Here is a 17701-nt window from a genome sequence, read left to right on the forward strand (position 1 = left end):
TTTCATGAACTAAATCAATCTTATGCCTTAGTTTTTGAGCTGCTTCCTTCTGTTAGTGTCAGATTGACAGGTATTAAGATGGAATGTGTGGAGCTGTTCTGTTATGGGAGAATATAGGATTTACATGCAAGACACAACTTATTATTATTACTCGATTATTATTTAAGTCACATGTGGTGGACATGTGAAATCAAACACAGAACACTACACTACAGAAATCTGAATTATAGACTAATTTAATTAAGGCCTTTAGCAAACATGCCACCAAATAGGACATATTAATCTCAATTTGAGATGACGTCTTTATAAAATAGAATCCGACTCGTCTGTCTTCCTTCATGTATAATCAAGTGCAGTTCTACTAAATTAAATTGCAGCTACCTCCCTCAGCTTAATAACCGCCATCAAACTTGCCAATTTTGGAACGCTGCTATTTTCCATTTTTCCCCAAATCTGCTGTGTATTTCCGTAGGCTAACTCAAGTCCTCCACCAACCTTACATTTCAAAGTAGAACCTCTAAATATCCATTTAATGCTGCTTCAGCTTTGTTTTTCTCTCTTAATGCTGACTTTTTTTTTTTTACTGGCTCGCTCTTATCCCTTCTTTTTCATCTTTCATGATTCATCTCCTCAGAGCTTTAGTCATTTTCTAAAAATGTTCTCCCATTCCCCATTCCGAAGCATCTCATCTTCTATCCTCACCTTTTCCAAGTTCGTTCAGGGAAGTTTTAGGGAAATTGGGCTGAAACTGCTTTATTCAGTTTCACCCAAAGCATTTTTGTCATACACTTTGTTTAACCAGGATTGCTCACCCTCATTCAGCTCAAAATAAAGTTCGTCTTCCTTCATTTCTTATAATCAGTGTTTTAATGCACTGTATTCTGCTGTGAATTTTCTCATATTGGCCTGTATTAACAAACTCAGTGTACTTTATGTACCTTATGCTTTGTGTCTGTTCAACATGCAGGTTTATCTAAAAAATAAACAGTACACTTTACATTTTTCATTGTTGATGGATGTGTAGTTTTCATTGAATAGTCTTAGCAAGCAAAGTACAAGAAAAGAACGCTCAGGCAGAAGAATCTCCGTGTTTTGATTTGGGAGTTTTATTGTGGCAGTACTAACATATAAAACAATCCATAATTTTAACATATAAACAATCAAAATTCACTTTACAAATTTCATAAGGCTTTGAGTCCCAGTGTTGCACAAACCGGGATATGTTTTTTTTTTAATCGTCCCAGAGTTGCACTGTAGAACTGATATAGACAATTTTTTTTAAAGCAAAAACAAAACATTTAGTAAGCCATGCAAACAAAAGACAGCATTGCACACACTCCATCTGAGAAATTAAGAAAAAAATAACTACTGAAACTGAAATTGCATATACCAGCATCTTCCAGATGTTTTCCAGAGTTGCATATTTTCTTTTTATCGTCACACTGAACATGAACTACTAAAGGGAAGTGGGTTCCTTTTCTTAAAAAGGCCAATGTGACACCAAACCTGGATTACAAATGTAGAATGAAATAATCTAATTCAGCATTTTCTTGCCGTTTAACTTTCCTAATGAGAGTCGTGCAGAACACTGAATCAGAACTGTCATTTCAAAACAACACATTCATTTTGACCAATGTGTGTTGCCTAGTGTTCAGAAACATGTGTCAAAGAGAACTTACAGCTTATAAAATCCCCCTACAAAAGAACAGAGGTGGGTAGAGTAGCTGAAATCCATACTCAAGTGAAAATAGAAGTGCTCTCCCAAAATACAATTTGAGTACAAGCACAAAAGTACAGAGCCCTGCTGGTGACGTGCTGTATAAATACAACCCCATTTCCAAACAAGTTGGGACGCTGTGCAGAATGTAAATAAAAATACTACAAAGGCAACATATCAATTGTTGAAACTGAGAAATGTTATTGTTTTTTGAAAAATATATGCCCATTTTGAATTTGATGCCGACAACATGTTCCAAAAAAGTTGGGACGGGGACATGTTTACCACTGTGTTTCATCACTTCATCGTTCTTTTAACAACACTCTGTAAGCGTTTGGGAACTGAGGGGACACTGCTGTAGTTTTGAAAGTGAAATGTTTCCCATTCTTGTTTGATATAAAATTTCAGCTGTTCAACAGTTCGGGGGCTCATTTGTCGTATCTTTCATTTTATTATGCGCCAAATGTTTTCAGTGGTGGCTGGTCTGGACTGCAGGCAGGGCAGTTTAGCACCTGGACTCTTATAATACATGTATATATCGTTCAGCATTAATGGTGCCTTCACAGATGTGCACATCACCCACGCCATGTGCACTAATGCACCCCTATACCATCATGAATACTGGCTTTTGAACTGTGCACTGATAACAAGCTGAGTGGTCTTTAGCCCAGAGGACACAGCATCAATGATTTTCAAAAAGAATTTCATATTTCGATTTATCAGACCACAGGACACTTTTTTCACTTCCCCTCAGTCCGTTTTAAATGCGCTCAGGCCCAGAGAAGGTGGCAGCATTTCTGGATCCTGTTTACATTTGGTTTCTTCTGTGCGTTTAGAGTTTTAAGTGATTTCCACTACAGAAGCATGTTTTTTTTTTTAATGCAGTGCCACCTGAGGGCCCGAAGATCATGCCAGCAAACACTGGTTGTTGGGCTTGTCTCTTGCATACAGAGAATTCTCCAGATTCCCTGAGTCTTTTAATGTTATTATGTACCATAGATGATGAAAAGCAGAAGTTCTTTGCTATTTTACGTTGAGAAACGTTATTTTGGAATCGTTGCATTATTTGATCATGCAGTCTTTCACAGAGTGGTGTACCCCTCCTCATCTTGTACTGCATCATGCATTATCTCGTGGGAACGAATAATGCATGATAAAGGCATGATCTCATTTCCATGCCTTACTAAGTCGTGGCCACGCATTAGTAACTCTTTCCCAAGTGTTAATATTGGGTGGCCATGCATTATTTTATGTACACAGGATGTCACTGGCAGGGCTCTGTACAAAAGGAATATGTCAAAAAAAACAAAAACTGCTTAAGCACTGAGTAACTTATAGAACTGCAGTGGAGTGTTGATCAGCATAGGGACTGAGGTTTGTACGGCTCTGTTCTTCTCTTTTTGGTACTCTTTTGGCCTAAAATAAAATGCCGAAGCGCCAAAAAGATGGTAAAAGAAGTAACCAATCATAAAGCAGTGCAGATGTCGTCACGAACAAAACAGAATAAAATGAATAAGAAAATACGAATGGCTAAAAAATGTAACTAAGTAGTAAGTAGTTTCCTTTACTCACTAGTATAAGTAAAAGTATTACAATTTGAAAATTCTCAGGAGGAGAACAAATCCATCAATATTTTACTTAAAGGCATGTACTTGAGTCAATTTAACTAGTTACTACCCACCTCTGCGAAACACTCAACACTCTACTTTCAACAACTTGCAAACAAGACTTTCAAACCTGTGGCTTAAAGGTACATTTAGAGTCTTCACTTACAGTGAGGAAATGAAGATTTCTAAATAGCAATAAGTGTGGAATGTTTTACGGCGATGAAAAGCGAAGGCCTGGAACAGTCCCCGATGGGGAACTTGTACCTAACATCCTATTCTGATGCTGTGACAAGACGTGAACAGCAGTGAGCCTGTAATGCAATATGCGAGCGAAACAAAAAAATGGTTTGCTTTTCATTTGAATTAAGAATGTTATCAAATTTCATGTCCAAGATGGGTCAATACTGTCAACAGAACTGTTTTTTTTACAAGACAAATGTGTGCAAATGTTTATAGTAGGCATAGCATAAAACTGCATTAGTACTGTAGGTTGTATTTTGCTGATTTAATCATTTCTAATAAAATAATAATCCAACATAGTTCAGATCCATCTAGATCAGGAGAAATAAATACAGCTTTACAGAATGACATTAATCTGTGGGTGTGCAGTCATGCAACATAAGGCAAGGCAAGTCAATAAAAATGCAACAAAATCAGGTGTGTAACATATTAAATTGGGCAGAACAGCTTGTACTTTGCCACACTATAATGACAAGAAAAAACTACTACACTGACAGCCAAAGACAATCAACTTGCTACAAACCGCCATGAAATTTCTGTAACAGATTCTGACTGCTGACAGTTTTAAGTAAAAAAAAAGTCAATTTTTTTGTTTGTTATATTTGCTAATATTGGTTGAATTTACATGAATTACATATGGTAAGATTTAGCCACAGTAAACTCAGCATGATGACAAAAAAACACAAAAAACAAAAAACCCCGGCGGTTCCAAGTGCAGTTTGATTGAATTCAGCCCTAGGTCTGGTTTGCTGGTCATGGTAACACACAAAAGCACTAGCTTTAGATAATCTACTGTCTACATTACTACTGCTACTACTGCTTTTATACAAGGATGACGAGCGGTTTGAAAGAAATCACGATGATAATGACTTCATGAGACTTTCAGCAGCATCTTATCTCAACAATAACGTACTATACGTTCATTTATATTACTGGCTATTACAGGTTTTTCTAAGACTACCAACAAATGTCACTCCCTGAGGTCAGAGAAGAGACACCTATCTGAGCTGAATTCGAACCCGAACCAGAGCAAAAGTCTTCTTCTGTTCGATTCAAAAGGCAGTCAGTCACCCAACGAGGTACAACGAGATTTACTTCCGCTGCTCAGGTACAAATAGCATGCAAACACTTAAATGGGGTACAAGTTCACAGACTACAGACACATTTTGACATGAGTATGGTATGATTTTTCACAGTATTTACAAAGAAGAGCATGCTAACTAGTGCAGCTTAGCAATACACATCTAGCAAACTAAAGTATTTGAATGTACACATACATTTACAGTGTAGTTTGTGTGTTCAGCAACTATATAACCAAGCCAAACTTGACGTGTAGTGATATCATGTAGGAGTTAAAGACGGTATAAATCTAAATGACACATTAATATATGCTCAGTAATACTTTGGATTCAATCACAATAAAGATGCTATGGTTTGGTTTATGTTCGAGGTTATTCAGATGTGTTTTTATGCGTATAGATCGTCGGTTAGTTATGTATAATGTGATACCATGACGTAAGTCAGGTGGCTTATCCACTACTGATGGGCCATTAATGATACAGCTATGAATTTAACACAATGCATATGTGCACATTTATATTTGCTGCAATAAAATATACATTATTCTATTTGCAGATCCTTCGGTAAGTCTCGTACGTTCCTGAGAATGCCGTTCAACTTTTTACTATTATTCAGTACTATTATACTGATGTACAGGTATGCAGCACCATGCGAACGTCAGAGACCACCCTTCATTTTTTTCATTTCAAGTCATTCATTTTTCAGGAGATATTTCTGAGTCAAAGGAAAAACAAGAGTTTCAAAAACTGGAGTTTTTAACAATGATTAAAATATATAGAGACAATGGGACTCTTAACAACTGTATAAGACCTGCTGGACCACCAAAACTGTCAGATAAGCAGTAATTAAAACTTTCCTCTTTGAGAGAGAGGAGAAAATCAAGCTCTACTCTTGCTTCAGATCTGAAAAAGTCCACAGGTGTTTCTGTCCATCCCTCCACTGTGAGAAGACAATTCAACACTATGAGTGTGAAGGGATGTGTAGCTGTTACTGAGAAAAGAGAAAGAGACAAAAAAGAAAAACATCTGCACTAGAGATGTACAGATACCATTTTTTTCCTTCCAATACCAATACCTGATCCTTTAGTATCGGCCGATACTGATACTAACTCTGTCTAATCTAGCTCACATATAAGTCCTGATATTTAAACAGTTACGTTTTTAAAATATTTTATTTTGGTAAAATCTATGTTCTGCATTGCAAATAAAACACACTCAGCTTGACTAGATTGCATTTACTTGTTGGATTATATTTCTTATATTTGTTTTTGTTTATGTACTGTATCTACTTAGTATTTACTATTATATAATCAGTGTAGCTAGCGGGCTGCTATGCTAAAGGCTAAATGTGGGCTAAATGCTATAATTACGCTGAGAGTCCAGCAGTTTCTTCGGCTTTATCATGGATATATTTGAGATTACTTGGATTTTGAAAAGCAGAAAATGCAACCAACTTCTAAGACTGAACTTTGGAGGTGTGGAAAAATATCCCTGTAGATTGCGTTGAAAAAATGAAAGCAGGTCTCCTGAAAAGAAATAATAGTGGACACGTTAAGTACTGAGTTTTTTTATATTATATCCAGTTGTTATGTTTCAGTGTAATTTTCTGGTGAATATATTTTTCTGTTGTTTTCCTGATGCTTAAAAATGAATAACTTGTTCTTAAAGACCATTTTGACAGGAAATGAATATAAATGAAAGGGTGGTCTCTGACTTTTGCACAGTACTGTAAGTGATTAGGGATCGCATGTACAGTGGTATATGTTTTCGTTTTCTCTGTATAATGTAGTTTATTAGAAATGTCATTAGCCCTTGTACTACCACCTCCACTACACTGAATCACTTTACATTAAAAATTTGTTGAAGTAGTCTGGATAATTTAACTTCAATATAACCTTTGCATTTGTTTGTTTCCATTACATTTAATTTAAACATAATGTATAGTGATCCATCTTTGAACTAGTTCTACATCTCAGACAGAGCTTAACAGCTATGAACTGTCTTTGACCTTACTTAACCTGATATTCATTCAACATCGTCTCATTCTTCTCCGAGCAACATCTGCATATGACATCAGGTAATCTGAAAAAAGAAGTCTTTTATTTTAAATATTGTGCTATTCTGTATAAGAAAACCCACGTCAAGACCCACTGAGGTCATATAAGTGTAATCATCGATAAAAATATTTTGCTTCTCTCCAAACACCCGGCCAGAATAAATCTGTTTAAATAACATAACTTAGGTTTTCTTGCTGAAAAATACCAGTAATAGTAAGCTTTACATAAAAATGTATAAAATTTTAAAAACAGATTTAAGTTTCAGTACATCTCTCCTGCCCTTACTCTCTTGTTTTAAACACACAGATGAGTCTAAAGGCTGTGGCTTTATGGAGGAAGGGAAGGTTTGTCTCAGTCTTGTGAACCCCATTCTATTCTATGAATGAAGCTGTTGATGCGACAGTGAGCGCAAGCCTGAAAAAATGAACTGATGTAGGGATATGTACATTTGTTATGAAAGGCAGCACATGTAAGTGAATGGAAAGCGTGAAAATGTAGCTTGTAGTTCTCTAGTTCTTCATAACATGGATATAGCTACTGGTTATTAGGTTAATCAGAACTAGACAACCTTTCATTAATATAAAACGCTACTAACCCTCTATTTATCCATTTGCTTCGCTAAGACTTGGACATCTGAAGCCTAACTGCGTATTTCTGCTACAAATGATCTGTTTTACACTGCTACCACTACAATACTGCAACTCAAAACTTACCGAGAAACTGACACTTACAACTCAGCACTTGCGGTTTCTGTAATATCCACCCATTCATGGCTTTGCATCCGGTTATAATTAGGGGTGAATCCGGCCTTGAGGTGCGAGTCAAAAGAAACAGCGTGATGGATGAGACCAAACCTTCCTTCCTCTTCAGTTCACCCCCCCTCCCTCCCTCCCCATGTCCCGTTAGTTCATCCCTGCTGATGGAGGGCCATTAGCCGTTAGCTATTAGCCTCAGTCTCCCCACAGCTGCTCCATCAGGAGCTCAAGCTTGCAGAGGAACCATCTGCGCAGGGGGCAGTAGTATTCGTAATGGAACTGCTCGAATTCAGGCGTCTGGCGGATGTCCTGCAGGAAGGAGACGTCTAAGTCGGACTCCAGCAACACCAGCAGCAGGGGCAGTAAGATCAGGAGGATGACCGTAGCTGCGGCAACCAGGCGGGCGGCGCTGCGGATGCAGGCTCCAAGCTGCTGCCGCCCACTGGATGGGCTGCACAGCGATTGACGGAGGGCCTCTCTGGCCAATTCCCGCTCCCTCTCGGCCTGAAGCTCCTCCTGCATTTCGGGGTCAGAGTGGAGTTCTTTCAGCAAGCGGCCAGGGCTTTGGAATAGAAAGTCCACTCCGCCCTGCCCTTCTTCGACAGGCGTGGGGAGCATACTGGCACATGGGCTGTAGGCCATGTCAGAGATGGTGAGAGAACCCATTTCCTCATCCTCCTCCACCTCCTGCTCTCTCCTCTCTACCTCTGCTCCCGTCCCAGTAACGGCCGACTCCTCCTCTCCCAGCTCGTGGACATGGTTGTCTATTTCCTCCAGCTCCACCTCTTCTGGTGTGATGGACGGCTTCAGGGGAGATAAGTGAACAGAGTCTTTCAGAGCCAGAAGGCCTACAGAGAGAGAGAGATGCATCAAGGTTTCAGTGCGAAAACTTTAACCTTTCCTCTTGAGACAACTATAGACCTTTGAAGTTATATAGAAACTCTGTAGTCGGCATCTTTCCTGTATTAGGAACTCCAGGTCTAAGATGGTTTTGTCTATGTGAAAAATTTATGATGTTTTTGGAAATTGCCGCATGCTATGGTAAACAAAAATCCAATGTTTTGCCGTATGATCATTTTTTCCCGGCGAATGTCATTGGACCCTCCAAATTACGAAGGAGTCAAAATGTGAATATTGCTGTATGCAAGCTACCAGTCCTGCACATCAAACTAACATAATAAGACTGCCAACTTCACCAAAATACTCCACACACCCCAACAGACTCAGTCAAAAGTGGTAGTTTTAGTTTTAACTGCTTTGGCAGTTTTAGGCTGCTGCCTGAGTTGTTGGTGCTATATAACCGTGTTGAAATGTTGAAATTAAATAGTATACATGGTATACTTACTTTAATATGGCATCACTTCAGTGCACGGAAGTGGTAGCCTTCTAGTAGCATGGATGTAGTGTTATTTGTATTTCATCTGCTTAATAACCTCATAATTCAGAGAATCTACTGACACTTACAGGAAATACGTACACAAGAGAAGGGAAACGCATCAGGCTTAGAACATTTCCTGTACCACAGGGTGCAACGGTGGTGTTTTTTGAAAATGCCATTAATTTTTCTCTTAGAGAATTCAGCTTGTGCTGCATTCGAGTGATGCCAGAAACTGGGAAATACCAATTTTCTTTCTTGTAAACTGCACTCGAACAGCCGACAAAGTCGTTTTTGCCACTTGTGAACGTAAGATTCTAGATGAGTTAACAAAATGTGACGTGTTTTTTTTCACCTTTTACATGAAAGAAAAACGCTAAATTTGCAGTGAATGTAAAAAATATATGCCTGATGTGCTTCTATTATATCTATGTGCTTTATTCTTCAGACTTCCATGCTTTTATTCCATGCAATGGGCGTATCTATGAACAAGCACCCGAACAGAGTGAAGTCATATTTACTCGTTAACCTGGTATCTACAATCTTCCAATGAGTACCCAACAGCAGCATTAAACCCAGAGGACCTAATATGGGCATGATGTGGACTACAGAATGACAACACAACTTCTACTTTTAACTCAATGAAAATGCATCTCAGATGAGCAGATAGAAACTCTAATTTAGTGGTAAAAAGTCTATAATATATATAGAAATCTATTTTACATAATTTGATGTCCAAAGTTTTTCATTGTAGCTACAAAGCTAATGTAGCTACAGTATGTATGTACTACATTCTTTATGTAGCTATTTATGTACCAAATAATAGTAATGTATATACACTAACTAGAATTCTGTAAACTGCGTGATCACATGCTTGCCTCAAACTGTTGTTTAGAAAAATTTACAGCGATGTGGACAAACTTCAAGCTTTCTACTTTCAGCTGTGCAACATATTTTTCTCCAATTTTAGAGACGTCATACAGTGTCAGACACCAAGCACGTCTGTTTCAGATTACTTAACAACTTGACACAGTTTGAGGCAAATGTATAACGATTCAGACATTCAGTTTGTGTGATGCTAAAAAATTATGCTAATGCATTGCTTGTTAGCTGCATTAGCCTTATAGCTACAGTGCAAAACTACAGAACCACACTTCAGATGCCAAACAAACCATGAGAACCATTTCTAAAGTATCGGCAAGTCAATCACGAGCACAAAACTGTCCTTCACAACCTCAGTGTGACTCTGTAAGAATTTGTTTGTGTGTACTCAAATGGAAATTGCACTGATCTTTCTAAACTTCTTTAAGATGTAAACAGAGTAATTCTGGGTGGTTTTATGAGAATTGCACTGTTCCAGATTAAAAATGTTCACAGTGCTGGTGATAGGAACAAGACGTCCACAGCATTCAATGTCTCTAAAAGCTTCATCACAGAAAGCTCTTATGTGAAATGGATATGAATACACTGCATTGATGTCTGCGACACTGTTTTACAGAAGTTTTGAGACAAGCTTTTGGCATAAAACATTTTTTAAAAAGACATTCTTTCAGGTCACTGTAAGGCAAATGAGTCTAAAGGAAACAGTTTTTTGGTTTTATAACTATTTTACTGTCATCATCATAACATATAATAACACATATAAAGAAACATGTAGGTTCACTGATCATTTTGGATAGTAAATAAACCGGCTCTGTATGTGTTGTAGACATTGCAGGTGGTTCCTATTGCCACAACTGTAAAGAAATTTCGGCGAAGTCGGCAAGTTTCTCCACAGTGAACCATTTCACAGTCACTATGGATGGTTTTGTTTACATCTCAAAGATTACATTATGCAGAAAGATGAAGAAAAAGTGTGAAATTCCCCTGAATGTGAATGTATGAGTGTTCCCATGTAGTAGTTGAGAGGCAGGGCTTTAGCCTGTACTCTTTGGCTAAGCCCAGTCTAAATATAGACCCAGCTGCCTGGGCAGTGTGGATTAAGACAAGTCTCCTAGCTAAGTTGTCAGTGACGTCCGCACTACTACTTGCACACACGTGTACAGTTCAGATAAAATATACCAGAATGTTTTTTCCACAATATTTCCCACAAGGGTCTAAAATCCTTGGAATTTAGAGTGCTTAAAAGATTGAGTAATTTGTTGGTCTGTATGAATGGAGGAATTATGGCTCCAAGGCTGAAGTGAATGTAATAAGCAAGTCATTAAAAGTCATATTGAATTCTAGTTTGTCAGCTGTATTAGATGGCTAACAAGACTGGAAATGCAATTTTAATCCCACTAAATTGGATCATTCTCGTCGCGTCGGCAGTTACATGGCAGCAAAGAGCAGGGCAGATGAAGGTATCTCCAGCTGAAACCTGTCACCATAGTGACACATACAGAGAGCCGTTTAGCGCAAAAGGAGGAGAGAGTGGGCAACGACGACAGGCCATCAGGGATGGCTGCCATGGCAACAGGCGGAATCAACAAAGCCCAAGTGTGTGGGCGACTTCTGTAAGGATGTGAATGGACCAGAAAAGAAAAGACACAGACGTCACTCTGCTGCACTTACAGTAAAAGAATCCAAAAGTTGATGCTGGCGTCAGTCCCTTGCCCACTTAGGTAGTATTACTTAAGATGGCAGTGAGGTTGGAGGTATGAAAAAGATGTGCACAACACTTGTGTAACCATTGTTCACTAGAGATTTCTCTCAGCGAAAACAATCAATCCCAGCAGGTATCCATAGCTCTAGCATAATAAATCATAATTAGAAAACATGTTACTGGTGATACTAAGTCATTCTGTAAGCCTGGCTGGAATAGGTCCACAATGCCTCATGTTCAATGTGCCGTGTTCAGCATTACAGAGATGGTGAAGCAAAGTCAGCCTTGAGGGCCAACTCTGTCCTGCTCTTCTGCTCCATTAATGTGGTCTAAATTGTTAAAGTTCGTGACTTAAACATTGCACATAAACATGCCTTCAAGTCATAATAACACATAGGAAAGAAAATTCAAGAAAGAAAACTATCTCTGTAGTTTCTTCTATACATCAAAGAGATTAGAAGGAACAAAGGAAGACTTTTGCTTAAGTTTCCTGGTGCTCAGAAGTTCCCCTGAACAGACTCCAATAATCTCCCATGGAGTTTTAGTAGAGATCTAAATAGAGTCAGACATTGTGCTCAGATTTGCCAAGATACTAACTCTCTTCATCTGCAAGTAAACTCTAATCTCTCCTTTATCTTTTCTGTAGCTCACGGCTCTTTTCTGCTATTTATCCTAAGGAATTTCAGGAGAATCACCATTAAGGCTCCTGAGCCATCAATAAGTAACATTTCAGCAATAAAACTTTCCTCTTGGAAATGGGAACTAGAAACAATTTTGGGTTTGAGTTAGAAACAATTTTTCCAGGCTTCTGAATTGCAACTTTAGTTTGCTCGAAACCTACAAGCCTTCTGCTAGTCACTTGAAACACAGCCACAACAGTTGCAAGCGTCTCAACTTTATGGAAACTTCATGTAGAGCCTCAAGTTTCATGAAACAGCCAATCAAAATAGCGGTAATATCATGTGATCACATTGAATTTTGAATTGCTTTGTGTGCCCGTCAGGTTGCACAGAAACTATGTTGCATGCAACTCAAAACATGCAACTAGTTGCATGAAAGATGACCCTCCCTCTCCCCATCGTTAGCTAATGTAACAGAATTGGGAGTTTTCTCTTCCAAGAGTGTTACAGTAATGCAGTGTTAGTGGCAGTTGGACAAGACACAAATGGTGCTACATGTGTCTCAAAGGAAGCAAGTGTTAGCCTTTATCCTCCAAGAGGAATTGGCCACAACTAAACTGGGTTGAAAAAAGATACGCCTACATCTGAAACTACTGGTTGCATTATGTGCATTTTAACAATACTGGAAGATGTTAGAAAGATAGCAAAACAGATAGCAAAACAGATTTACAGCTCTAAAGCACTTAAATCCACAGACTTCGTGATTACAGGTGCAATTACGACTTCACAATAGGGAAACAGGACCTTCTGACAAGCATCTAAAGGCAGCAATTTTACCGTAGCTAAAACCTTACGCTGATCTGCCATCTGTCACAGATGGTGATGTCAAAATTATCATCATCTGAACAGAATGGGTGCCTCCATACCGCTTCCTGAGATCCGTTCACCATGTCCCAGCAGCCTCACGTAAACGTCCCGAGCTGTGTGATTGGCCATGCGGAGCTGCAGGCTGTGCCGGGTGGTAATCTTCACCTGACAGCGCATGGCATCTGTCCGCTCCTCCAAACCCTTTAAAACCTCATCCACGTCCCCCTCCAGAACCTCCTCTAGAATCTCTCTGTGCTGTCCTAGAACCTCCATTACCTTCCCCTCCCAAAGCTCCAACCCTAACCCTGCTTCGCAATGACCTTCCGCCGTTCCCCAGTCCACTTTAATACTGGCTCCCACGCTCTGGCTTTCCGATAGGGTTTAGCACTGTCATACACACACGCCCATACGACAGGGTCCTGGCTCGGCCCCCTCACTTCACAGGATGGCTGAGATGTCAGCAGTGTTAACAAAGACAGGGCATTAGGGACTGGATCATCCCAAATGCAGGATGGGGCTATTTTTACAACATTAGCCATGGCACATGGCTGGGCAAATCTCAGCGGACGATTTTGGAGACAAGAAACACTTGGGAGGACTGCTGCTAGACATCACACACACACATACACACCCTGAAACGCCAGATGAAAGCAGAAAGCAAAAATGGATTGTTTTATCAAAAGCTATAAATAACACTGTGTTGAGTCATTGATTTCGCCTAAAAAGATTGAATGCCTATTAGCTTATTGGTCGTAGGGATCTAGACTTGCAATTGCTTCTTGATTAGTCAGCAATTTGTTACAGTTAGTTAATACACCCACTTGCAGCATTTCACACAGGGACTGCACAATAAATCATATTTTTCTTAGTTGTTGCATTGAGTTTCTCAGATAAACACAACGTTAAGGGCTGCAATGACAGAATAAATCAAATCACCTCACATGGGCACTGTCATAATTGCACTGGCAGAATGTAGTACTGTGTTGGACCCTGCTCTCCTGCATGAAGAGAAACCTGCATCACCATAAGGAGCTTTATACGGAATTAAGTATACAATTTATTCAACTTTTTTAGGCCTATATAGAAAATAAAACTGTTTTTGTAGCTGTTCAGGGAATGCTGTTGTTCTAACAGTGCATGAAAAAATGTGGTTGCAGTTCTGATGTAAGAAGCTATTAGTATTTCATTATATTTATTCTGCAGTGAATGGTGCTTTTGTAATTTGTAATTTTGTATTTTTTCCATTTGCTTAAATTTCAGTTTACACAGAAAGAAAACAGGCTCTGTACTTGCTGCACACCTAGAGACACAGTATATTGATAATCATTTATCACTTCTCATAGTCATTATAATATCCAACAACATCGAATTTTATGGCCACATCGTGCAGCCCTACAGCACACACATTTCTAGTCTAAGCCACACCCACATTTGGTCTAAAATTTTAAAAGAATGCATAGGAAAAAAAGTATCATTCAGGAATTGGTATTGAAATCAAGGTATCGACATCAACACTGAACAGGTTTCAAGATACCTAGCCTTATCCACAAGTCTAAACAGCATAATAAATGTGCTGCTTTTTCTGTTCAGTATATTGGCAAACTGCACAGCATGGACAGTTCCCCATAATTTAAGCCACCAGTATCACTTTTATGTCTAAATGGTTCAACTAGACATGAAGCATTTACACTGCTATCCATGTTTCAAAGACCTGCAGGGAATTTGATCCAATCCATCAGGGCTTGTAAGCCGACACAGACATTGCAGGGGCCTTAAGATCTCTTGACATCCCTTGTGTCCTTTAAGACAGGGAACACGGATACAGTGACAATACAGGTCTTTGGAAGTGAGCCTGGATTAAATAGCCTTTTTCTAAAAGACAGATAAATTACTGGAGAAGTGCTGAGGTAGGGTTGGAAAATCAATCATTTTTATATTTATATTTAAGAAAGTGCAAATTTTTAAATAATTTTTTTTAACTATAACCTACATTATCACAGTTGTCTTAAATTTTAAGAGGTGAAATTTAACCTAATATGCTGCATGTAGAGTTAGACCACTCAGAGGCAACCAAACCTCCATGTGTTGTGACATCACAACCACAACTTTTAGGCTTTCTGGCACACTACATTAAGGGGTCAAGCCTCCAGCCAGAAAAGTGGATATTCTGGCCTTCTTGGTTAAAAAAAATAGATCTGAACCTCGACTTATAGAAAATAAATTCTATTTAAATTACAGTTGCAATATTAGTCAGAAAAATCGCAATTACAAATTTTCCCCAAATCGGTCAGCCGTATGCTGAGGGCATATGATTGACACGCAACTAACCATGCAGTCCTGTAATAACAACAGAGGGTGGGTGAAGAGATTTTCACATGCCGATGGAGTGGCAGATACACTATATGGACAAAAGTATTGGGACACCTACATGTTACACCTACAGGAACTTTTATGACATCCCATTCTAAATCCATAGGCATTAATATGGAGTTGATACTCCTTTGCAGCTATAACAGCTTCCACTCTTCTGGGAAGCCTTCTATGAGATGTTGGAGAGTGTCTGAGGGAATTTTTGCCCATTCATCCAGAAGAACATTTGTGAGATCAAACACTGATGTTGGACGAGAGGGTCTGGCTCGCAATCTCCATTCAAGTTCATCCCATGGGGTTGATGGGGTTAAGGGCTCTGTGTGGGCCAGTCAAGTTCTTCTACAGCAAACTCACCCAGCCATGCCTTTATGGACCTTGCTTTGTGTACTGGAGCTCAGTCATGCTGGAACAGAAAAGGGCCTTCCCAAAACTGTTCCCACAAAGTTGGAAACCCCAAAAAAACAACCCCATATCATTATTCCTCCTCCACCAAACTTCACAGTTGGTATAATGCAGTCAGGCATTGTTCTCCTGGTATTCGCCAATCCCAGACTCATTCATCAGACTGCCAGATAGAGAAGCGTGATTCGTCACTCCACAGAAAAAAAATCCACTGCTCCATCCAGTGGCAGTGTGCTTTAAACCACTCCATCCAACATTTGACAATGTGCTTGATGGCGTAAGGCTTGCATGCAGCTGCTCGGCCATGAAAAAACGAGTTGATTTATTAGTATAAAATATGCAGAAGGTTCCCCTCTGAGATCAGCACGTCTGTAAATACTATTTATGCGATCTCTAATGAAACCCCATCTGAAAGATTATTCCTTCACACCATACATCAGGTCCCCATAGACTCTGTTAGGGTCTCTTTCAGAGTGCGCTAACCTGAGAACTGAAGTCTGCTTCTTTAGTTTTGCACTGAAGCTATGAGGCTAATGTAGCTAACAAGTGATGGAAGCTTATAGTCTTCAGGTTATTGTTGTGCAAACTGCATGCCGACATCATCACACTTTTCTCAGACCATGAGGAGTTGTTAACTGCTTAAATTCCTGGCCTTATTACATGAAAAGGTTTATTATACAGTATCTACAGGGCCTTCAGTGCATTGTTCTTAGGTTATAGAAGTGTGTAATAAAACCTTAGCCCTGCTGGTGGGCCCTGGCCATTTAAGGGGTTAAGTAATCTCACTGTTATATATAAAATGGACAAGTAAGGCAAGCTGGGCAGAACACTTTATCAAAGTAAGGCTGAATACTGAATACGTTGTCCTAAATATATTCAGTAACATAATCCTTCATGATGCATAAAAAGTAACGTACATACATACATACATCATCTAAACCGCTTATCCTTCTGGGTCGCGGTGGGGTGCTGGAGCCTATCCCAACTGTCATTGGGCGGAAGGCAGGATACACCCTGGACAGATCGCCAGTCCATCGCAGGGCAGTAAAAAGGAACGTGTTCAGAATTATTTCAAATGTACAATCTGTACTAAATGTATTCTGAATTTGCTACTTTTTATGCATCATAAAGGAATACATTACTGAATACATTTAGAATACATTCAGAATAGATCTTACATTTAGAATTGATCTTACATTTAAAATCATTCTTACTACATGAATCATTAATTGTGAATCAGTTAACTGATTCTCAAAAAGTACAGGTGGGTAATATGTCAATATTTTATAGTTGTCATGATAAATTTAGTCATTGTGGTAAGCAATATGCTTTCCTGAGCATATTAGGAATAGAGTCAGTACTTGAAGAACAGTGATGAACTGCATGTTTCATTTTAAAGAGCGCAATTTGTTTTGTTTAATCAGATTTCGTGCAGTACAGTATGTGAAAAGTTGAATGAAAAGTTTCTGATGGCTGTTTTAAAATGTCCGTGACCCAGAACGATAAGCGGCTTAGAAGATGTGTGTGTGTGTGTGTGTGTGTTTTAAAATGTAGCACTGCTAGCACATTTAGTCTGTGTGTCAAAATCATATGTAAACTTGTTGAAGTATCGTGATATGATATTTCTGCCTTACTGCCCACCCCTACCTGCAGTTACATTAAAACAGTAGTACCTTAAAAAAAGGAACTACAAAAGAACAATAGCAGCCTGAAATCTGAATTTTGTCTGTATTTTTGTCTATTATTAGATATATTTTTTGCTTTAATGTCTACACACTAGAAGAACTACAATGACAGACTTAATTAGATTTCATTTAAATTTAGAATACATTGTCTTTAGCTGCAAGAAGCGCACACTGCTGATGCTGCCAATCGCCCTCTTGCTCGAGCATCCAGCTAGAACAGCCCTAAATTAGCATGTAGCTCGATACACACACCCACTACAAGCCCGAGCACAGCTCTATTAATCAGAGCTAACAGGCCGTCTGCTGAGATAATCGGGCGGGTATTTTTAACCCTCTGATTGGA

The 17701-nt window shown here is 39.0% G+C and overlaps 1 protein-coding gene across 1 annotated transcript in view; it reads right to left on the reverse strand.

Annotated features, from left to right (window-relative positions):
• Window positions 1-7594: 7594 nt before the first annotated feature.
• Window positions 7595-17701, reverse strand: part of frmd3 (FERM domain containing 3) — a 69994-nt gene continuing 59887 nt past the window's right edge. Inside the window, exon 14 of the mRNA XM_036579089.1 lies at window positions 7595-8303. Coding sequence (XP_036434982.1) covers window positions 7651-8303 — 653 coding nt within the window. The 3' untranslated portion in view covers window positions 7595-7650. The remainder of the gene's footprint in view (window positions 8304-17701) is intronic.

The sequence above is a fragment of the Colossoma macropomum genome, unplaced genomic scaffold (assembly GCF_904425465.1).
Source record: "Colossoma macropomum unplaced genomic scaffold, Colossoma_macropomum, whole genome shotgun sequence".
Lineage (NCBI taxonomy): Eukaryota > Metazoa > Chordata > Actinopteri > Characiformes > Serrasalmidae > Colossoma > Colossoma macropomum.